The sequence below is a fragment of the Lynx canadensis genome, chromosome C2 (assembly GCF_007474595.2).
Source record: "Lynx canadensis isolate LIC74 chromosome C2, mLynCan4.pri.v2, whole genome shotgun sequence".
In the NCBI taxonomy this organism is placed as follows: Eukaryota; Metazoa; Chordata; class Mammalia; order Carnivora; family Felidae; genus Lynx; species Lynx canadensis.
In genome coordinates, this window is record NC_044311.2 from 100,845,563 (window position 1) to 100,869,924 (window position 24,362).

At 40.8% G+C, this 24,362-nt stretch overlaps 2 protein-coding genes across 2 annotated transcripts in view; one reads left to right on the plus strand and one right to left on the minus strand.

Moving 5' to 3' along the window:
* The window catches only part of CD96 (CD96 molecule), a 96,715-nt gene that overhangs the window by 33,891 nt on the left and 38,462 nt on the right, over positions 1-24,362 (minus strand). Inside the window, 3 exon segments of the mRNA XM_030329266.1 lie at positions 6,450-6,542; positions 13,987-14,175; positions 16,996-17,086. Of these exon segments, the coding sequence (XP_030185126.1) occupies positions 6,450-6,542; positions 13,987-14,175; positions 16,996-17,086 (373 nt within the window).
* On the plus strand, positions 21,824-22,992 carry ZBED2 (zinc finger BED-type containing 2). Its single transcript, XM_030329267.1, has one exon. It carries the CDS (start codon positions 22,046-22,048, stop codon positions 22,697-22,699), a length of 654 nt encoding a protein of 217 aa, XP_030185127.1. The 5' UTR covers positions 21,824-22,045; the 3' UTR covers positions 22,700-22,992.

A 24,362-nucleotide genomic window follows, 5' to 3' on the forward strand; every position in this document is an offset into this window, starting at 1 on the left:
TAAAGTGTACATCATGGTGATTTGATCTACACATGCATTATGCAAGTCACGTTTTATTTTTATTTTTTAATAATTTATTGTCAAGTTAGCTAACATACAGTGTATACAGTGTGCTCCTGGCTTCAGCAGTAGATTCCCATGATTCATTGCTTCCATACAACCCCAGTGCTCATCCCAACAAGTGCCCTCCTCAGTGCCCATCACCCATTTTCCCTGCCCCCCAGCCCCTGACCACCACCAGCTCTCAGTTTGTTCTCTGTATTTGACAGTCTCTAATGGTTTGCCTCCCTCTCTGTTTGTAACTTTTTTTTCCTTCCCTTCCCCCATGGTCTTCTGTTAAGTTTCTCAAGTTCCACATATGAGTGAAAACATATCCTATCTGTCTCTCTGACTGACATTTCACTTAGCACAATACCCTCCGTTCCTTCCAAGTTGTTTGTATGTCAACTAACCCAACCCCATGGAAAACTCAGCTAAAAGAAATGAATTTCTGCTTTTAACTGGCAGAATGCTAATGTCATGAGGGCAGAGTTGTTTTCTCTTTTTGGTCCCTGTTGTATTCCTAGTACCTAGAACAGTACCTGGGACATAGTAAGTGCTTAATAAATATTTGGTAAATGAATTATATCACTTCCTTTCTAAAAAATATTAATTGAACTCCCAGCCTCATTTCCTTTGGGAGAACATTGAGAAACCTTAGGCTGGGGATTAAGGTTCTCTTTATTCTGCATTTTCTAGTCTTCTTGCTACACAATCCCACCCCTGACGCAAGCTTATCTACTAACATTTTGTCAAATTGTCACCCATCCTCACCAACGCTCACACTACTCACATTGTTCCTTGGTTTAGAATGTTTTTCTTCAAGCTCTCAACTGAGTCAAATAATACAATACATACTTAAAGGGTCATCTTATTTTTTCTTTTTAGTAACATTTCTTGACTCCATGTACCCATGGGATCTTTCCTTACTTAAAACCCGAGACTTGCTGGTCTGCACCTCTCCTGAGCATTTTAATTCTGTAAGATGTAACACCTTTCACCTCACTATTTTGAATTATCATTTTTATGTGCACATATTATCTCTTTCCAAGTACACTGCGACCTTTTTGAAGGCAGGAACAAAATATCATCTCTTTTCAAGACATCATGGAATCTATTAAATGACATTTATATAGTGAAGGAACAGTATTCTCATTAATTCTTTTATTCATCCATTTATTCTACTAGTATTTTGTGTGTCTACTCTGTGCTAAGCATATATCCCCTGTCCTCATGAAGTGTTCAGACCAGTTGGAGACAACCTGGTGTCACATGTGGATAGAACTAGATTTAGAGTCAGAAGACTTTGGTGTGAATACTAACTTTGTCATTTACTAGCTGTGATCATTTAAGCCCTCAGCATCTCAGTGTCTTCATCTGGAAAATGGGGACAATAATGCTTGCTCTGTCTACCTCTCATAATAAACATCAAACCACATTGCATTTTATGTGCAAATTTTCTAAATGACAGGACATGGTGGTTTTAATTTGTCTACAAATTCTTTGATACTCTTCCCTTCAAGAAGTGGAGCCTAAGTCTCTTCCTCTTGAGTATGAGCTGGACTTAAGACTCACTTCTAACAGATACAATAAACAAAATGATGCTGTGCATAAAAGGCAGTGTGGCTTTTGTCTTGGTTACTCTATTTCTTGAGTTAGTTGGTCTGAGGGAGGGCTGCTGCCATCATGTGAGAAACCTTTATGGAGAGAAACCATGTGGTGAGGAACGAAGGCCTTCGGACAACATGCTCAAACTTGAAAGCAGAACCCTCGGCGCCTCAGACCTTCAGATAACTAAAGACCCGGCCAACCCCACTTGATGACAACCCCACGAAGAAACCGGAGCCATATGACCCAGCTTAGCTGCTCCTGGATTTCTGACCCTAAAATCATGTAAGACAATATGTTTTAAAAGTTGCTAATTTGGGGAGTAATTTGTTATGTAGCACTGGAAAACTGGATAATACGTGGAGTACTAAAGAAATTTAAGGCATTATTTTTGAATATGCTAATATTTGTTGAAAGAGTAGCATAATCTACTATAGTTTATTGCCAAATGATGAGAAAGTGGAAGAAAAATCAGCTTCAAATAAAAATTTCAAAACATTACAACTAGGAGAAGTCAGATGGATGTAAAATTTCTGATGGGTGATTTGCAGACATTTCGCACCCTGCCACATGCTTCATTTTCCGAGATGTATCAACCTGTGACAGTGACTGCAGGCTGTATGCCAAAAGGCTACAGTCTGAAAGAATTGTTCATTTCTACCAACTGCTTTTGTTTTATTTCAATTTCAGTTCTCATTTTGAGCTAAAATTGATAGTTTTAATTAAATAAGAAATGAGAACTGTACTTCTCCTCTACACAGAATATACATTTTTTTTTTTTGTATTAAAGAAAGTAACCATGGTTCTTGTTAAACACAAAGGCCACAGACATGGGAATTTATGATTTGTTTGCATCAATACAACCTTCTGAAAGTCACTGCTATCCCTTTGCCATAGTAACACTGACCCAGCCTGGCCTCCATTATTAATAATGCCACTGGGAGGCTGAATTCATAGTCCTCACCAGTCAACTTTGTCAAAATTAATTGAACCAGAACAAATTTAAATTTAAAACTATCTAACTACATCTGATCCACAGGATGCCCATTTATAACCAATCTCTTAAACACCCCACTGAGAACACAGTTCTAGAAGAAGACTGTCAATTTATTAACCTATTTAATAATAAATACAGAATTGAAATTTCTCACTGCGTATTTATTGACCCTAATCTTGCCAGAGCTTCAAGTGAAAGGCTTTGGAAGCTATGTTAATTCTTTAAAGCCATGAGAATAGTACTGAATATGTGTACCTAAAATGGTATAGATAATAAAGAACACGAATGATACAAATTTTCTGATAATGTTTTCTCTATCATCTGTTTGGTTAAAGGATGGACAGCTCATGGGAAGTAAAACAGTATAGTCACCAGTTGCAGATGACATGCTACTAAGTAGACAAAATCCTAAAGACTCCACCCAAAGCTACTAGAAGTAATAAATGAATTTGATAAAGTTTCAGAATACAAAATTAATACCCAGAAATCAGTAGTTTTCCTATACACTAATAGAGAAGTCTCAGAAAAGGCATTAAGAAACATTCCATTTATAATTGCACCAAAAAAACCACTAAGAATAAACTTAACTAAGAAGATAAAAGACCCATACTCTGAAAACCCTAAAACATTGATGAAAAAATTGAAGATGGCACAAATGGAAAGGTATTCCATGCTCATTGATTGGAAGAATTAATACTGTTAAAATGTCCACGTTATCTGAAGCAACCTACAGATTCAATGCAATCCTCATCAAAATACCAACAGCATTTTATGCCCATACTACCCAAAGCAATTTACAAATTCAGTGCTACATGCCAAAAGGCAATCCCTAGCAAAATACCAATCATTTTTCACAGGACTAAAACAAATAATCCTAAAATTTTCATGCAATCACAAAAGACCCTGAGTAGCCAAAACAGTCTTGAGAAAGAACGAAGCTGGAAGTATCCCAATTCCAGATTTCAAGATATACTACAGAACTATAGTCATCAAACTGTATGGTACTGGCACAAAAATAGATCTGTGGAACAGAATAGAGATCTCAGAAATAAACCCATGCTCGTATGGCCAGTTAATCTATGACAAAGAAGGCAAGAATATATAATGGGAAAAAATCTCTTTAACAAATGGTGCTAGGAAAACTGGGCAGCTACACATAAAAGAATGAAACTGAACCACTTTCATACACCATACACAAAATAAATTAAAAATTGATTGAAGGCCTAAATGTGAGACCTAAAACCATAAAATCCTTGAAAAGAACACAGGAAGTAATTTATCTGACATTGGCTACAGCAACATTTTTGTAGATGCTTCCTAAGGCAAACGAAACAAAAGAAAAAATAAATTATTGGGACTACATGAAAATAAAAAGCTTTTACACAACAAATGAAACCATCAACAAAACAAAAAGTCAACCTACTGAATGGGAAAAGATATGTGCAGATGATATATCCAATAAGAGGTTAATAATCAAAATACATAAAGACTTATACACCAAAAAACAAAAATCCAATTAAAAATGGACAAAAGTGGCGCCTGGGTGGCGCAGTCGGTTAAGCGTCCGACTTCAGCCAGGTCACGATCTCGCGGTCCGTGAGTTCGAGCCCGCGTCGGGCTCTGGGCTGATGGCTCAGAGCCTGGAGCCTGTTTCCGATTCTGTGTCTCCCTCTCTCTCTGCCCCTCCCCCGTTCATGCTCTGTCTCTCTCTGTCCCAAAAATAAATAAACGTTGAAAAAAAATTTAAAAAAAAATGGACAAAAGACATGAACAGACATTTCTCCAAAGAAGGCATCCAGGTGGACAATGGGTTCAAGAAACATGCTCAACATTATTCATTATATCATTTCGGAAATGCAAATCAAAACTACAATGAGATATTACCTTATACCCGTGAGAATGGCTAAAAACAAAAACAAGAAACAACAATTGGCAAGGATGTGGAGAAAAAGGGAACCCTCATGCACTGTTAGTGGGAAGGCAAACTGGTGCGGCCACTGTGGAAAACAGCATGGAGAGTCCTCAAAAAATCAAAAATAGAACTACCCTACAATCCAGGAATCGTATTACTGGGTATTTGCCAAAAAACACAGAAACACTAATTCAAAGGGATACGTACATGTTTGCAGTCTAATTTACAATAGCCAAACTATGGAAGCAGCCCAAGTGTCCATTGATAGAAGAATGGTTAAAGAGATGTAGTGTACATATATACAATGGAATATTATTCATCCATAAAAAAGAATGAAATCTTGCCATTTGCAACAACATGGATGGAGCCAGAGGGTGCAATGATAAGTGAAATAAGTCAGTCAGAGAAGACAAATACCATATGATCTCACTCATGTGAAGAAAAAAAAAATGAGCAAAGATTAAAAAGAGAGAAAACTCCAGAAACAGACTCTTAACTATAGAGAACAAACTGATAGTACCAGAGGGGGGGGGGAATGGGTGACATAAGAGATGGGGATTAAGGAGTATACTTGTCATTATGAGTACCAGGGGATGTATGGAACAGTGGAATCACTATATTATATCTGAAATGAATACAACACTTTATGGTAACTAACTGGAATTAAAATAAAAGCTTAAAAAATAAGAACCTATATAACTCAACACTAAAAAACAAGTCTGAATTTAAAAAATGGGCAGAGGTGCTGAACAGACATTTTTTTCTACAGAAGACACAGCTGACCAACAGACACATGAAAAGACGTCCAACATCACTAACCATTAGGGAAATGTAAATCAAAACTACAATGAGATACCACCTTATTCCTGTCAGAGGAATCAAAATAAAAAAGACAAGAAATAAAAAGTGTTGGAGAAGGAACTTTCATATACTGGTGGTGAGAATGTAAATGGGTACATCCACTGTGGAAAAATAGTATGAAGAAAAAATAAAAAATAGAAATAGCATATGATCCAATAATTCTACCACTGGGTATTTATCCAAAGAAAATGAAAATACTAATTCAAAAGGATATATGCACCCCTATGTTTATTGCAGCATTATTTACAATAGCGAAGATACGAAAGCAACCCAAGGGTCTATCGATAGATGAATGGATAAGGAAGATGGAATATTATGCATCCATATGTGCTATTTGCAGCAATATGGAGAGACCTAGAGGGTATTATGCTACATGAGGTGAGTCAGACAGGAAAAGACAGATACCATATGATTTCACTTACACGTGGAATCTAAAAACAAACACAGGGGCGCCTGGGTGGCGCAGTCGGTTAAGCGTCCGACTTCAGCCAGGTCACGATCTCGCGGTCCGTGAGTTCGAGCCCCGCGTCGGGCTCTGGGCTGATGGCTCAGAGCCTGGAGCCTGTTTCCGATTCTGTGTCTCCCTCTCTCTCTGCCCCTCCCCCGTTCATGCTCTGTCTCTCTCTGTCCCAAAATAAATAAACGTTGAAAAAAAAATCTAAAAACAAACACAAATGATCAAACGAGCAGAATCAGATCTATAAATACAGAGAACAAACTGATGGTTGCCAGAGGGGAAGGGAGAGTGGGGATGGGCAAAATGGGTGAAAGGGAGTGGGAGATACAGGTTTCTAGTTATGAAAGGGGTAAGTCATGGGGATGAAAGGCATAGCAGAGAGAATATAGTCAGTGGTATTTTAACAATGTTGTATGAAAGATGGTGGCTATAGTTGTGGTGAGCACAGCACAACATAGAGGTTGAAATACTATGTTGTACACCTGAAACTAATGTAACGTTGTGTCTCGACTATACTCAAATTAAAAAAAAAAATTGAAAAAAGAGAAAGGAAGGCTGTGTGAAAACATGCTTACTTGTAGGAGATACTCTGTTGGCTGGAGAAGTTCGGGTGCCAAGGGTACGTGTGACAACATTAAGCGGAGAGTCTGTCGGAGGTTTCATGGAGCCTGAAAGGATGAAATGGATGTTAATGATGACCATAATAATGTAACAGAAGGATGATGTATTGACTTAATTTCCCCCAATTTTGTCTACTCATCTAACAATTCATTAATGAAGGCCTATTACATGCAAGGCTGTGGGATGCAGCGGTGAATGACAAAGACATCGGGCTGCGTTTAAGGACCATAAGCCTAGATAACAGGCAGGTAGCCAGGCATTGTGTTGAGTGCCACGGGGTGCCACGGGGGCAAAGAAAGGGTACCAACCAAGACTGGAAGGTCAGGGGAAGCTTCCTGGAGAAAATAACGTTTAACCAAGACCTGGTAAAATAATTATAGCAGCTAATATCGTGAAGTATTTGAAAAGTAATCATACAGTTTACAAATCCACAAGCCTGCAAAATTGTATCGGCAAGAGAAACAACGATGTAATGCTCCAACTGGATGTAACGTCAATGAACCTAAGGCTGATGGCATTATATTGCTTTTTCTCAGATGCCTTTTTTTTTGTCACAAAATTTTTATTTGGCTATAACTTTTCTCATGTGTGTGGGGGGCAGGTAGGGGTGAAAGGGAGCCTAGAATACATTGTTTTATCATATTATACACTCACGCCAACTCCTTAAGCTTCTATATTGAACTGTAAAATAGTCCTATTAGCAGTATAAAAACAATCCAAAAATGCCAGAAGGATCTATTAACTTTAGGAATGTCTGGATTAAATATGGTTAATGATTTTCAGGCTAGGGATTTTGTGATTTTCTACATATAATGACATTGGGTGTAAATGTCACACATCTGGTGTGCTGTGTCAATTATCTGGCCTTTTAAGTATAATTAGACTATTGGTTCTAGTCTGTAATTTGCTTTAAGGGAAAAGGATATATAAATTATGCCACCAGATAGCACATAGAACATTGGAAGGAATTTGTTTTGTAATCAGATGTATCCATGTTTTATTTTCAGCGTTGGCAGTATTGTTGTTGCTGTTGGCTGTGGGTAATGCTCACAGTTGGCTCTGACCCGTTATCATATTATCATGTAATGATCCCTCGCTATTAATCTCTGAGGAGGTGGTGTAGGGTGGGGAGAAAGTCCCATGGAGAGTATACAATAGGCTGGTGGAATGACCATTCTCCTCCACCCGAACCATCTGAAACATATCTGAACACTTCAGTACGACACACAATCTGATCATTTTCTTCCCCCCATTACAATCCCACTTCATTTCCCTGAAGTTGCCTATCATCTTTTACATCTCAAATCATACCCTCAACCCAACAGGTGATATTTCAATCCGATCTCTGTGGATTCTTTCTTTTTGCATATGCTGTTTCCTTATACTTACCCATCGCAGACTTCCTGGTATGCACCTTCTCAAACTTGACAGACCCTAGGGATCTTTGCGATGTGCTCATAGCCCTCAGTGTTTACCCTAGCAAAAGCCTTACTGCTCTATATCATCAGTATACCCCTCAACAGAAGTGATTGGGAAATCTCTGTATTTCTGATTCCTGGCAAATGCAGGTAGATGAATGAATGAATATAGATTCCTTTTTAACACTGGAAGAGAGAAGACCAACTTTAAGCACATTATCTGACTGCGGATGCATAATAAGCATCATCTTCCAAAGTAGTGACCTTAATAAGATGGAACACGAGCCTGGAAAAATAATGCCTAGGTGTTTTTCTCTGTAGATTGATTGGAACAGAAGTATGGTCCACAAGTCAAATCCACCCACTGCCAATGTTTGTAAATAAAGTTTTATTGGAATACAGCCACATCCATTTGTTTATGTAATGTCTATGGCTGCTTTTGTACTACAATGGCAGAGCTGAGCAATTGTGATAGAGACCATATGGTCCACAAAGCATAAAATATTTACTATCTGGCAGATAAAAACAAAAAGTTTGTTGACTCCTAGAAAAGAAGATGTGATAGGTTGTGCTCAATCCTGGATTTCTACAATAGGAAGCATTATTTTTCATTGATGGAACATTTCTATTTAAGAGGTTATGCAGCCATATTTCAACACCACATATCTTTGTAATCTGAGAAGTTTCTTGCCACACACAACCTTACAGTGTATCAGGGAGTGTTACTGCAAGATTTGTATTTTAAGATGAACTCTTTGCTCTGTAACAAAATGATGCATAGCTTTCAAGATGAAATGTGCAGCCAAACAAAACAAAACAAGACACCAAAGAAAAAGAAAAGAAAAAAAAAAAAGGTCCTTGTGGTTTCAGATTGTCCTGTAAAGTAGAAACTCCTCCTTGGTCAAAAACAAAACTCAGGGGGGTGTAGAAAAGAGTGGCTAAAACTTAACAGAAAAAAAAAAAAACCCATTTCCCAAAACTCAAATGCAGAATTTGGCAGGAAGATATCAACCAGTTTTCAGACCATTACATTTGCCATCATGCTGTAAGCGGTTAAGCTGCTGGCTGAAAGCAACTTCATCTGTTCCTGAGTGTGTCCTATCTGCAGCAGGCCTGAGGGGCCCAGGACCATCCTCATGGGCAGTAGTGGCCAGGTGTCTGTCCCCTAGGGCAGCTGGTCAGTTCTCGGGCTTCCTCAGAGCTCGAATCAGCCCTTAGCTGGTCCACCTAGAAATGAACCAGACTCCAGGCCTTGCAAAGTCTTTGCTTCTCAAAATGGGTCCATGGGTGTCTCTTAGGAGCTTGCTAGAAATGTAGGATCTCAGGCCCTGCCCCTCCACCTCAACTTAATGAATCAAGAATCTGCTTTTTAACAAATCCTGGGTATGTGCATTGCTATATAGTAAAGTATTTAACTGGAGCGCCTGGGTGGCTCAGTAGGTTGAGTATCTATCCTTTGGCTCAGGTCATGATCTCACGGTTTGTGAGTTCAAGCCCTGCATCGGGCTCTCTGCTGTCAGCACAGAGCCTGCTTCGGATCCTCTGTGCCCCTCTCTCCGCCCCTCCCCTGCTCACTCTCTGTCTCGCAAAATAAAATAAACATTAAAAAAGAGTCCCTTAATGGATATCCTAGGATCCCCAGGATCCTAAGGATCAGTCAGGGTATGAGAAAAATCATGAAATAGAAGTATTTGGTCTGGCATTCCACCTCACATTCAGTTGTTCTCTTGCCCCACTACTACATATCCCTGTTATCCTGTCTCCACATCCAAAAAATATACATACAAACTTTCTTTTCTGTCCCAAATGAAATCCTTTTAATGATGAATGGCAGCTGGTGACAGTGAGGACATTACCCACCCCAGGGGGCATTTGCACTCAACTTTTGTTTTAAAATGAAACAAAACATCCCCTCCACCTCAAAACAAAACAAACAAACAAAGTAACTCTTTCTATATACCAAAAAATTGGCCCCTGCAGCGCTACAATTTTAGGACATTCTGATAAGCTAGACTAGCAGTGAAAGCTACCTCTGCCTCTCCTGCTTAAGCAAGTATCTTTTAACTTTAGCAAATCCCTTGAGACCATGCGATTGGTTAACCTTCCTTTGTATATCTATATATTTTGGATTCTTTCCTAGAAAGAACAGAGCACTCCTGCCCTTCAGAAAACATGAAGCAGGGGCACCTGGGTGGCTCAGTCAGTTGAGCGCCCCACTCAATTTCCGCTCAGGTCAAGATCCAGGGCAGTGGGATCAAGGCCTGTGTCCTGCTAGGCGCTGAACACTGAGCTTGCTTAAGATCCTCTCTCTCCCTCTGCCCCTCTCCCTTGCTCACTCATCTCTTTCTAAAAAAAAAAAAAAAAAAAAAAAAAAAAAAAAAAATATATATATATATATATATAGATATATATATATATATATATAAAAGAAAAAGGAAACAGGTAGCAGATTCCCTCACACAACCCCCAGCACTGAGATAAGGTCTTTAGCTGGTTACCACCAAGTCTGCACCTAATCAAGAAATGTTACAGACTACTGAACCCCCCTACCAATCCTAACCCCCTTTAAAACATCCTGTAGGCTAGGCAGAAACCACAGAGTCGGCCTCTGCACAAGGTCCATCTCCTCCCCAGGTGGCCGCCTCCTGAACAAAGCTCATACTCTTTTCCAGTCAAACTCTCTTGAGTATTGATGGCCTTCGAGTGAGGAGCAGCTGAACTTGGGGTTTGGTAGCAGCAGGGTAAAGTATTTGGAAAGAATTAAAAGAAAATGTATTCACTGTTGAATCCAGGAATCTGTAGGCCCTCGTACTCAAATAGCTACCTGATGAGCCACTGACCACCCTACGCTGACCCCTTTCCCTTCTCAGTTTACTGGAATAAGAATCCCTGAGCATTTGAACTCACTGGGAGACCGGGAGATAGGTGGGGAAGGGAACAGCTCAGAGAGCTGTTAGCTTTCAGGCTTCTAACTGTTCTCTGGGAGCAAAGGGAAACCAAAACTCCTCTTACTAAACCTCTTGTCTGCTCTGTAATATTCTCAGAATTTCTCTACTTTAGATTTTCTTCTAGATTTTCATCTCCATATCTGTCACAGTAATGGCCTGATAAAGCAGTAACTCTTACACAAGGCATCAGAAGTTTCTTCAGGGTTCATAAGCTCCCAGCAGTGCCCCCACAAGCAGAAAGTGTTTGGAACTAGGTGTTTAAAAACTTACAACAAGTAAGGAAGTATGATCCAGGGATGACATTGCTTTACAGAGTCTACTGCATCTTCTAAATCATTCTTAAAGATATATGCTAGAATATGACCAGAATGTAAGGTAATACTTTGGGAAACTGAACTCTTCAAGATTTATTGTCTTTAATATTTGATCATAAAAGATAAAATTCACTTGACAATTTAAAAATAACCATCTGCTCAGAGCCTAAAATTATACTAGATCAAGGACTGTCCTATAAATTGGAATTATGGTGTGCTTTGGGTATCAGGATCAGTGCTCTCCCTTATTATCCCAAAATTATAGCACAGTTCAAGAGAATGAGAAGCCACAGACTGGGAGGAAAACATTTGCAAAAGACTCATCTGGTAAAGGACTATTATTCAAAATATATAAAGAACACTTAAAACTCAACAGTAGAAAACAACCCACCTGATTAAAAATCGGGCTGAAGACTTTAATAGACACCTCACCAAAGAAGACATATTGAGGGCAAATAAGCTTCATATAACATGTCGTCGGAGAAATGCAAATTGAAAATAACGAGATACCACTACGCACCTATTAGAATGGCCAAAACCATAACACTGACAATATGAAACGGTGATGAGGACGTGGAACAACAGGAACTCTCATTCACTGCTGGTGGGAATGCAAAATGGTGCAGCCACTTTGGAAGACAGTTTGGTGTTTTCTCACAAAACTAGACAAAGTCTTATCTACAATCCAGCAATTGTACTCCTTTGTATTCACACAAAGGAATCGAAAACTCAGGCCCACACAAAAACCTGCACATGGGTGTTCAAAGCAGCTTTCTTCCTAATTTCCCAAGTTGGAAGCAACTGAAATGTTTTTCAGTAGGTGAGTGGGTATATTAGACTATGGTACATGCATAAAATGGAATATTATTCAGTACTAAAAAAGATAAGCTATCAAGCCGTGAGGCAATATGGAGACAACATGCTAAATGCATATTACCAAATGAAAGAAGTCAATCTGAAAAGGCAACATAGTGTGTAATTCCAACTATATGGCGTTCTGAAAAGGGAAAATTGTAAAGACTAAAATATCAGTGGTTGCCAGAGGTGGGGGGTGGGGGTAAAGGATGTATAGGTAGAGCACAAAGGATTTTTAAGGCAGTGAAAATTTAGGGCCTTTTGAAGCTGTAATGATGGGTACATGTCAGTGCACATTTATCCAAACCCACAGGATGTACAACGCCAAGTGTGAAACCTAAGGTAAATTATGGACTTTGGGTGATTATGATGTGTACAGTGTAGGTTTATCAGTTGTAACAAATGAACCGTATTCTGGTAAGTGATGTTGATAACAAGGGAGGCTATGCATGTGTGTGGAAGGGGTATACAGGAAATCTCTGTACCTTCCTCTTAATTTTGCTGTAAACCTAAAACTGCTCTAAAAAATAAAATCTTTAAATCAAGACAAGCTCAATTTTAACATCAGAAAAGACTGGTTTTTCAAATATGGTTCTGTCTGTGGATGGGAATAAGGTCTCCATAGGAATTTGAGGTTGTTTGGTCTTTAGCTTATGGCCTTAAAGTCTGCCAAAGTTACTGGCAAATCTATAGGAGAACCAGCTGCCTTTACTCCGTTCCAAGACCATAGCCTTACCTGTGTCCAGCCTTCTAGAAAGGAGGTGCATTTACTTCTGAGGGAATTAGGCAAAATTGAGTATGGATGTTTTAGTGTAAACCCATGATCATTTCCGGATGATTAACTAAAAGTTCGGAGGGAGATGTGTTTGTGTGTATGTGTACATACACACACACACAGGCAGCATTACAGGCATGATGCCACTGTCCCAGATTCACAATGGCACCTACTTCTGAACAGGGGAACGGATGTGTATTGAGCCACATACCCTTCCCAACTAAGGCTCCCGGGAACCAAATGGCTGCCTGTATGAAACGGCCGGGTAGGACCCAAGATGCAGACACTGGCCTTGAAACAAAGAGGAACTTTCCCTTATAAAACTACCTTGGGTTTTATGAGTATGTTATAGACTACAATTTCTCTGAAAATAGGAAGGTGGTAAAGATGTTAACGTCCTGCAGAGTTGTGATAATGGCTAACAAATCTGTTTACGTATTACTTTGCTGTTATACATGCATGTTTGCTAGTTGTCATTACAAACTTCTATTTTTTATAGGCAATCTGTTGTCACTGCATTTGTTGAGATATTTGTTCACATCTTTTATGTAGCAAAATCTCCATTAGTTGGTCAGGTTTAGAGTAGTCAATATGCCAGTTCGTCAAATGTTGTAAATAAGTAGAATGATCCTACGTATCAATTTCAAGTCATAAAAATCTTCTATATGACCAATTCTGTGCTTCAACTTAGGGGCACTAAAATCATAGGACACAGTCTTTATCCTCAAGCTTTTTATATCTCATACATGGTTTATCCATTCCTAAGTATTAAAATTATAAATGTTATATGTAATTGAAGGTTGTTAGTGACTCAGAAGAGATTTTAGGATTTTAAGAATCACTCTTGATCATCAATGTATTAGTGTTAATTTTAATTATATGGTAGATTAACAAAAAGTTATTATTAATGAAATTTGAAAAAATTGCCATATTCACTAGAAATTCTTTAGAAACAGGAATCAGCTGCTTTTTATTTGAAGAAATTCTTTCAAGCAGAGTCCCATTTTTCATCAAAAGAGGCTTGATCCTACGAAATTTAGTAATTTTGAGTTGTGTAGAGAGTCTTCCGAGATTAAAACACCATGGAAATAATGAGCACTCTATTTGTTCTAATTAGAAATGTTCTGAGCTTACGGCAGTCCTGGCCGCCCCTTGTTGACCTTATTAAATAGACAACTCACCCAAGGAAAAAGTGATCTTTTCAGACGAGATATTCCACACTTTGTTTCCAGGGACTGGAGACATAGCCATGCACCAGATGGTCAGGTTGTTTGGTTGGGCTGGCTTATTACCATACACCCTTGTCAAAACAGACTTCAGCTCCCAAAATCCACTTTTGTCTTTTCTCTCTTCATTAGTAATGTATATTTCTAGAAGACAGATTAAGAACAAGATCGGTCAGCAACATTTTCTGCTATGAGCCATACAGTGATGGCAAGGAATGGCTGGGGATGTGCTGGAAGCCGAGCTATCCCAGCCTGATGGCAAAGCCCAGGCTGTGGACGGATTGGTGACTGCAGGGCGGCCCGCTGACAGTGAAGCTTCTGGACTCCCGCTTTTAGTAATATGGCTTTAATAAAAGTACCTGGGGTATTGTCTGTTGGGGAAGTGCCCTCGACAGGCCCCCTGGGAAAGAACTATTAGGAAAGAAAATAGGGTTCCGCAAGAAATTGTGCGGCCTTACATTTAGCCCTTGCCATCCCCTATGGAGACTCCTCTACTTACAGGAAGGATAGCCTCATGCATTTGCCAGCAAAGGAGGCCAAAAAAGGAGAGACATATGGATTTGAAAGCCCCACTCCTAAGGAGTGTATCTATAGGCACAAGTCACTCTAACCCCTAGGCTCACTTGGCCCCCAGGAGGCATTCCAGATGATGATTGAACCTAGTCGGTTAAAGTACAGAATAGTTCATTAGTTCCTAGGTGCATTGTCTGTCTGAGAATGTATAAGGCGTGGGTTTCTAAGGCCCTCTTGGCCCCCTCCTGGCACCTCAGACCCAGGGGAACACTTTTGTTCCTCAAACTACAAATGGTTTGGGGAAACAACTAAGAGGTCATGTTCCTGTAACTGTTCCACTTGAGGTGTTGAGCGATAGATGACCTTTCATGAAAACAGCAAAGCAAACGCTCTATAGATTATAGATAAACGCAGATGCATAATGGAATAATGCAAGAAACTAATCAATAATCAAAGGGTATGAGGGAACATTACGAGAAAATCGCCATGTTATTTCTTAAAGGTTGATTACACATAGGAACATTTTCAAAATTAGGTAATGTTAGAAAAACATAGATGACGTATGCTACAAGGAAATCACTAGCAAATACAATGCCATATTTGCTACAATCAATCGGCCAGTTCAACACACTGCTGTTGTCTGTGTCCATTTTTATTTTTGTTTTTTATTTTAGTTTTGTTTTATTTTCACTTTTTCACCGACGCTGTTCATCCTTCGGGAACCCCTGGTTGCTGGAGCAGGTCTCCGGCAGGGATGGTTCAGTTTACGGTAACATAGAGTCTAAAATGGTCAAACCACAGCTTCTGGGCAGTGAGGGTCTGTTCCAGCAGGCCTGGAGTTACCCTAAACTGTTTGGCTCAAGCTCTTGCATGGCACCGATCCATAGTCAAAGTACGGAATGTGTTGATTCATAGCATTGCTTTGTTGGTGACCGTGGGTCCAAGGAGCTCGGGGGCCAGTTGTCTTAGCTCATCAGCATTGTTTATTGTTGACTGATACCGGTAAGATTAATGATTTGCACCTGGCCCAGGCTAGAATCTGGAAGGCTCTGCGGTTCAGTGTGTCTACATAGCAGAATCCACCTAAGTAACATATAAAACAACCTCAGCCAAGACTCCACTTGGGGTTCCCTGCTTCTAAGGTGCTCTGTGCCATACTGGTTGTCTTCCCTTGCAAAGGAGCCCATGCCTGATTTCACTGCCCCCGTTGCTGTAAATCTGTACATGGGATGCATACCCTTACTTTAATGGTGTTGTTATATTGTATCCTTTTCCTGAAATAAGCTGTAGATTTATAGCCATTGTCATTTGGGTCCTGTGAGTCTCCTTTAGAAATAGAAACTGTTTAACTGCCACTGTTAGTACAACCTCCAAATAGCACACATGGCAGCAGGAAATCAACGTGAAACCATCTGTCACTGTAGGCCAGAACTTTCTGGACCCTTATGGCTTCTTTACACTAAAGGCTCTAAATGCTAGTTTTGAAGTTGTTACTTACCAAAGTAATAACTACATGTGGTAGAATTCTGACCACAATGTCTGGCCTCATGGTCCAGAAGAGTAATGGGCACATCAAACCAGGGCTTACTTAACAGGAGACCATACCTATAATGACCCTTAAGAAAGATTTTCAGGATTGCATCCGGTCATGATTATGGGTGAATTGTTTTTAAAGTGAATAACAAACCAGTAATAGTCTCAAAATGAATACAGTGGATCAATACGAGTATTCATCAATATAAACTTTTTATTTTTACCCATTAAAAATAACAATGTAGCAAGAGCTATGTGACTCAGTTACTGTTGAAACATATTGAGCTTTGAGAAAAAAATGACTCAGGAGGAAGAAGAAGGCTGTTGTCCCAGGCAGGGGGGCTGGCTGGGATTGTTCTGGCACAGGCAGCCATGTTTATCGCCTACGAAAAATACGGCTTTATGCATTCTCATCGGAGCTTGTCTCAGTGTGTGTCCCTGCTCCGAGAATTTTTAATCCTCCTGGTGGAGTTCCTTGTCATAAAGCCCAGTCCTTTATATGTACTTCCTCTAGTCTTCCCCACCCACTCAGATCCTTAGAAGAAAAAGTGGAAAGTATTTGTTCATTGATTTGAATCAGTGGTGCTAAGTTATTTGCATTAAATGAAATTATTAATACGTATATATTGAATTAAACTTCTTTGCCCTCATGTAAGAGATCTGCTTTTACTAACAGTTGAGAGTTAAAGAAATCAGGTGTATTTCTTAATTTTGGAAAATGTTACCCACTCCCGTCCTCTTCGAGGGCACTAGATGGGGTATCAGAAAATGGCATCTGGTAGGCAAGATGATGTTTGTCTTGGAATGAGAATTGTTCTTAAATGCCAAGATCAGCTCAGGAAATGGCAATTTCTATTCTTCTTTGTTTTCTTTCTTTCTTTCTTTGCCAAACCCATTTCCATTGACTGATTTCCTTACCTTCTTTTTCACCTTGAGGAAAGCCTCCTTCTATAAACCACGTGAGATTTGCTGTGGGAAATACATTCCTCAGGGAGCAGGTAAATGTTCTCTGGGGGTAAAAGCAGAACACAGAAAGGCTTATTTGCAAATTCAGCAGCAAATGGTACCCCTTACATCCCGGCCAACCATCACATGGGGCAAATTGGCAGAAAACAATTTTCTACACTTTCAACAAGGCTATGTTTACCTTTCAGAGCTTATGTGAAAAAGTGAGCTACAAATAGACTGTCTCCTATAGACATGTCATGAACTCATGGCTGGAAGCATAGGTCAACTTGGGAAGAATCTAGGACTAGACTAATATTGCAAGTCTGGACTCTGGGTTTTGGAAAAAGAAGATCACTGTTCTACCCAAGAAGAATAAAACAGTGCTAAATGGAAGCCAAAGACTAAAAAGGAAGAAGCTCTAACAGTCAGAGACCAGAAAAGAATATTCTGTTAGACTCTAAGCTAAAAGATATCCACATTTGGGTTGTTTCCATTCCCCAAATAATGTAAAGTACTATTTGTAGCAATAACCACAAAAACCATTATTGTGAATATCTCACTTTTGACTTGTAAAGAGTTTATGCAATTGACTTTTCATGTTATCATCTTAACAGTCCTCTAGGGTGGGGTAGGACACAACTTATCATTGCCATTTGACAGATGGGGGAACCAAGGCACAAAAATCACAGGATGGTTAAAGAGAGTGGAAGTAGTTGATGGCACAACTGGGAACTAAGTTACCCCATTTCCAGTCCAAGGTATTTTCTGGTAAAACACATTGTACTGAAATATGAGAGAAACAGAACAGGTAGCTTAGAGATAGGTTAGTTATGTTTATTTCCAACACCATATTTGCTCTTTGTGAGATGGTGTTTTTTTTCAACATCCTGGTGAAAATACCCAAAAGGAATTACTGGATCTCATTATTATTATTTTATCTGAGACACTATAAAATTGTATTTCGATCTTTTTTAAACATGCCACTGCATGAGGTTTTTTTTTTTTTAATTTATGTTATTTATTTATTTTGAGAGACAGAGAGAAAGAGAGAGAGTGTGTATGCATGTGAGCAGGGGAGGAACACAGAGAGAAAAATCCCAGGCAGGCTTTGCGCTGTCAGCACAGAGCCTGATGTGTGGCTCGATCCCACAAACCATGAGGTCATGACCTGAGCTGAAATCAAGAGTCAGATGTTTAACTGATCGAGCCACCCAAGCACCCCAACACTGTCCAATTATAATACCACATAGAGTTGTTTGTTGTCTCATCAAGAGATGTATGTATATGGAAACCAATTTGTCAATAAATTTCATAAAAAAAAAAAAAAAAAAAAAGAGATGTATGTATTTCATATATGACTGGTCTTGGTTCTTAGCTCTCAAATATTTTCCACAACTGATGAATTTACTAGTTAACTAGTAAAGAACAATTAGCCATACGTAATACATGGTGTGCCAATTTCTTCACAGACTAGTTGCACCCAAAGAATCTGGTCCTGAGCAGAGCTGAGACACCAAATTGAAGGACACTAAAGTAGAATTTTCTGGTGAGATCCTACTGAAGTGCAGTTTAGCATCCCTCCACACCACTACCAAAAGCCCAAGGCAAACATGAGACTTTCAGAAGCGACTATCTGTGGAATCCAAAATGGTGGGTAGTGAAAGCTGCAGCTCCCAGTTTTCACATTCATGCCACACTTGACAATGGGGACGGGTGACAGGAATAAAAACCCGTGACATATGTCACTTTTTGTCCTAGAAAGCCAAAAATAAAACCAGGTTTCCTAAAATATATTCTTATTTAGTGAAAGAAAGAGAGTGCAATTTATTTAATCCAATGAAATGCCAAAGATTGATGTTTACCTTCAAGTGACCCACAAAAGGATGTAAAATGTTAGGAAACAAGTTGTAAAGGTTTGTATTAATGCCAATACTTTTAACCTCTCTCATGACTCATTTTCTCCATGCTCGGTTAACCTACCATAAGATGATGATATGGTAATATCAGGAACAAGTAGGGGTTCCATTATATTATAAAAGCAACTGGCTCACTGAAGAAATCTCTTGTCAATTTAATAAAAACGTTAAAAAGCTTTAACTCTAGTGGGTTCTCTGAACTCAGATTTTACGGAGCGATTCAGATTTCAAATACTCTATACCACCTCCAGACTGTGTTCCAAGACTTTGTTTTGGAATGTGCTTGATGCCCTGAACACCTCCCAGTCTCCCTCAAATTGAAAAACCACAGACTAAACTAGTTCAAACTGAAGTAAAACCTCTTATGAAACACCAAGCTTATATGGTTTTGCTGTGCAAGCAGACATGAGTAGGACCTTCCACATGAGTAGGAAGAAAAACATGTGAAATTAAAAAAAAAAAAACTATGAAGCATATACGCACAAGAGTCCGTGCACACACCTACAAGTGCACACGCACACATTCTTCTGCTGAGGAGTCAGAATCACTCGCTCACTTACGGTGTGGCTGTCATGTCCATGAGACAAGCGAAAGAACTGGTTTCTTCAACACATTTTTTCTCGGTACACATGGAATATGTGAGCAACAGCACAAAGAATTATATAATAAGTGGCAAAAAGTATTTGGACAGTTCTATAGGAGAGCAGAAAGAGGTGAATTCTGGGAATAACTCAGAAAGCAGAGTAATAGTTTGCAGTCAGGGAAGAGATGGGTCTGGATTCTACAGGTGGTCTGTGGTTGAAAGTGGCGGGGAATTCACAAAGATTGACAGACGGAACGGGTTCGTAGGCCAATGTGTGAGTTGGGCACATTGTCCTGGAAGTAGAGGGAAGCCAGTGGAAGGTTGTAGCACGAGGAGACTGAGGAATCAGGAAAAGTAGATCCAAATCTGGCTGTAAGAATGATCATTTCCTTATTTCCACAGCTGAAATACTCAAATGCTGACCATTTGTAAGTCAGCCCAGATTCAGTTTGCCTAAGTTTGGGCAGAGCCTTTTCAAAAGGGCTTCTCATAGATTCATTTAAAAAAAATTAGCTTTTTAGTTTAGAAAGAGAAATCTTTTTTTTTTTTTTTAGTTCCCCTATTCGTTACCAACTCTTCATTTCTATTTGGAGTCTTTCCTCCCCTCAACCTTCTTTCTTCACTTGAAATTTGTCTTTTAGTCTTGGCATGTTTTCTACTTTGCCATTTCTCTTTTCTTCTATAACTCAAGGATTTTTCTGCCACAGACACCCTCTTTAAAATGTTCCTGTCTCCTCTTGGTAGGTTCTCCTTCCAAAATATACATATATAAATATAGCATATACGTAAATATAAAATTTGTGCTTAAATTGTGACTATTCATTTATTTCACTCCAACTGAGAATAGAAGCCAATAACATTTCAGCTTTTCCAATGCTAGTTACATAATATAATAAAAAGCAACCGCAAATCTGCTTCTCAACTTGTCACATTTCCTTCAACTTGGGAGGATTCCTTTCACTTCATCTTCCCTTTTGTGCAGGCTCCCTGGCTTCTCTACTGACTGTATTTACAACATCCGGAGTTTCTGAACCAAAAATTGAGACTCATGGTCTGACAACTGGACAGAACATTTGAAAGCACAGATGTTACTGGGGCGTGTGGTTTCTCTGCTGAAACCTCACCCTTTCCCTCCTTTAAATATTTTTCTTTGCTTGAGAGGCCAGATGATCTAGTTATCTGGAAACAGAACCAAGACTAGTAGGTGCTTGACTTATTGTTTTACTACACAACATTTGCCAGAACATCTATTTTCCGAGGTGGGGGGGGGTACAGAGAAATGTGTGCATCTTTGTGTGGGCAGGCAGAGACACGCCCACTTGGAAAGGCATCGTCCCTGGAAGTGGGAGGGAACAGGACCTGCGGGTGCCCTCCTCCTGGGGGCAGAAGTCAGCTAATAGCTACCCACAGCGTGTGAGAGCACTCACCCTGCACCAAAGCCATCAGAGACAAGCTCGGGGCCTTGCTTGCTTGTAAGTACCCACTTGTAGGGCTGTGGGGCCGAGGGAGGGAGGAGAGTGTTTACCAACTGTTAGGGATTGCAAAGCTTGGCGGATAAAGCTCTCAATCACTTAAGAAATGACCCAAAAAAGGAGGGAGAAAACAGGCTATTTCTAAAAATTTAGTTGTCCATTTATTTACTTAAATGGGGTGCAAAAGCCAAACATTTAGAGTAAGCTGCTGTCGAGGAGGTCTTATCAGCTATTGGCTTTGCAGGTGATGGTTCCCCTGGGAAGGCAGAGTGTAAGCTACTTGCTGAGGACTGCCGGGAGACAAGTCGGTTGAGATGTGCTCTATGTCCTTCTCCTCTGCGTGGGCCAGCTCCTCCTGCTGAAAACAGCTAAGTCTGCTGGAATTCTTGGAATCTCAGCCCCAGAGGGACCTCGCTAGGGGCAAACCGATCTCACCTTGGGAACTTTATTACCCAGCGTTTGGACTGCTTGTTCCAACAGTTCTTAGGAAGTGTGAGTGTCTTTCACACCAGCATCTCTCTGTGCTTGCTTCTGCCTACACTGAGGAAGACAAGTGCTGCCCCAGCCCTGGGGTTCCCGAGCAGCCTGAGGGTTCAGAACCTCCAAAACCCATATGTAGACCTCCGGGGGCATAGAAACATTGGAAGCAGCCAGGAGGACAATCGGGAGAAAACCTAACATTTTCAATATTCAAAAACTACTCGTGGAGGTGGTTGATGTAGAGAACCCTGAATTCACTGAAGAACTTTGTAATTTCTGGACTAATCTGTGTTGTCGTTCTGGTGTACACAAGGAGGGATCAATACATATCTGGGGCCTGGAGGGAATGTACCTGGGGGCCTCGGAGGCCATTTTGTGTGGCCCTGACTCACCCTGACTCTCCCGTGAAGCAGAAAGGAGGAAACATCACACCAGGTGTGGCCAGCCTTTGGCCATTGCTGTGAATACCCAAGAGTTACTGCAGTCCCTTCCCAATTACTCATTTTTGCCTTAGCTGTGGTTCAGCCAAGACTTCTGGCTCAAGGAAAGCTGTTAAAAGACGAGACAGGATGAGGCGGGAAGAGGAGGAAGAGGAGGGAACCAGGATGAAGGCAAAAGGAGACCTTGAGATGAAGGAGGAAGAGGCAATCAGTGAGAAGGGAGAACCGGTTGGCCCTTTCGCGAGCGCCATGCCCACCTCTCTGCCGCACAACAAGGGGTCCCGGTTTTCTGAGGTTTGGGAATATTTCCACCTGGCCCCTGTTCGTGCCGGCCACCACCCCAACCAATATGCCACCTGCCGCCTGTGTGGCAGGCAGGTGAGCCGCGGCCCGGGGGTTAACGTGGGCACCACAGCCTTGTGGAAACATCTGAAGAGCATGCATAGAGAGGAGCTGGAGAAGACTGGCCATGGTCAGGTGGGGCAGCGCAAGGACTCCAGGTCCCAGGGGCCCCAGCTCCCCATGGGTATCGAGGGCGAATGGGCCCGGCTCCTGGAGCAGCTGGGGACCCTGGCTTTGTGGGCCAGCCAAAGGGAAAAGGAGGTGCTTAGGAGGGAGAGGGCAGTGGAATGGCGGGAGAGAGCAGTGGAAAGGAGAGAGCGAGCCCTGGAGGAGGTAGAAAGGGCCATCCTGGAGATGAAGTGGAAGGTGAGAGCTGAGAAGGAAGCCTGTCGGAGGGAGCAAGAGCAGCCTACAGCAGCTCATCCTTTCCATTTTGTTTAAATCAGGCTGGGAGGTATCTTATTCTGAAGACACAGACTTCAGGCTCCCAGCAAAGAGCCACTTTAGCTTAAATATAAAGTATTTTGTCTTTAAGAGAAAGAGTGCATAATAGGAGTTAATCTCAGCAGTTCCGAACTGACCAAATACTTACCAACAGGGCCCCTGAAGGCTGTCCTGATCAAAACCTCAAAACGTATTAACTGAAGATCGCTGTTGTTTTGCCGCCATGGGTCTGAGTTTGGGTGCAGAATGGACCATACTGTCAGTGGTGATGAGTGAAAATAATGGGATTTATGCCTAGCACTTGGTTCGCGGAGCTGAGGGTTCTGATAGTTGAGGTTGGCCAGGTAGCTGGAATGTACCTATGTGACCAGCTCATTCTAAGGGACTCTGCCACGAGCAGAGCTGAGGCTTCCTGGGGCTGAGGCCTTTGCACACATACTGGTGGTGATTTGAGAACTGGGTACAGGGCTTGTTCTGTGGGGCCCAGCTGTGGAAGCACATAGAAGCTTGAGCCTGAGTTCTCGGGACCCATCCGATGTAGGTCTTTTCTGCCACTGGTGCTGTGTTGTATCATCTGCTTACATTAAAGCTGTGTCACCAGCAGAAACTGTCTGAGTCCTGTCTTTGCAACAGTGTAACACGTACGTAATTAACGGATAATCAGCACAGAGAGAATTAAAGACTTTTCAGCTCACTCGAAAGAAACGTTAAGAATAGAGGATGTAGGGGCCCCTGGGTGGCGCAGTCGGTTAAGCGTCTGACTTCAGCCAGGTCACGATCTCACGGTCCGTGAGTTCGAGCCCCGCGTCGGGCTCTGGGCTGATGGCTCAGAGCCTGGAGCCTGTTTCCGATTCTGTGTCTCCCTCTCTCTCTGCCCCTCCCCCGTTCATGCTCTGTCTCTCTCTGTCCCCAAAAAATAAATAAAAAACGTTGAAAAAAAAAAAAAAAAAGAATAGAGGATGTAAAAACTTATTCATAAATATTTAAAAATATAATCTAATTTCATAGTAAGGTCTGTTAAAGAGGGAGATCATGAGGAAGAGAGGAGAGAAACTCAGAAAGGAAAAAAGAAAGGTGGAGAGAGGCGGTGAGTAAGAAGAAATAAAAAACAAAGGCAGAAAACCAAAAAAGAAAGAAAAAGGGACAGAGAAGAAGTGTGACATGGCAGTAGAGAGACAGATCCCTCCTCAAAAATTCACCATGGAAAGATGAGAGACGTAGACTATCTGGGAGACTGAAGGGCGGAGAACATTTTCTGAGGTTCTGAGGTCAATTTTAATGAGTTAAATTGCTTTAGTTTTGTTCCCACAGACCACCCATTCATTTAAACAGTAGGTTTTGGATTTTATTCCCGCCTTTGAGATGCTGGCTACAGGCCAACTGTTCCCTGACTTTAAAAAAAAAAAAAAAACTGTGCATTTTGGGGGTGTCTGGGTGGCTTAGTCAGTTAGGTGTCCAACCTCAGTTCAGGGCATGAGCTCACAGTTTGTGAGTTCAAGCCCTGCGTTGTTCTCTGTGCTGATAGCTCAGAACCTAGAGCCTGCTTCACATTCTGTGTCTCCCTCTTTGCCCCTCCCCCACTTGTGGGAGCACGCACATGTGCTCTCTCCCAAAAATAAATAAACATAAAAAATATTAAAAAAAAAACTGTTCCTTTTTA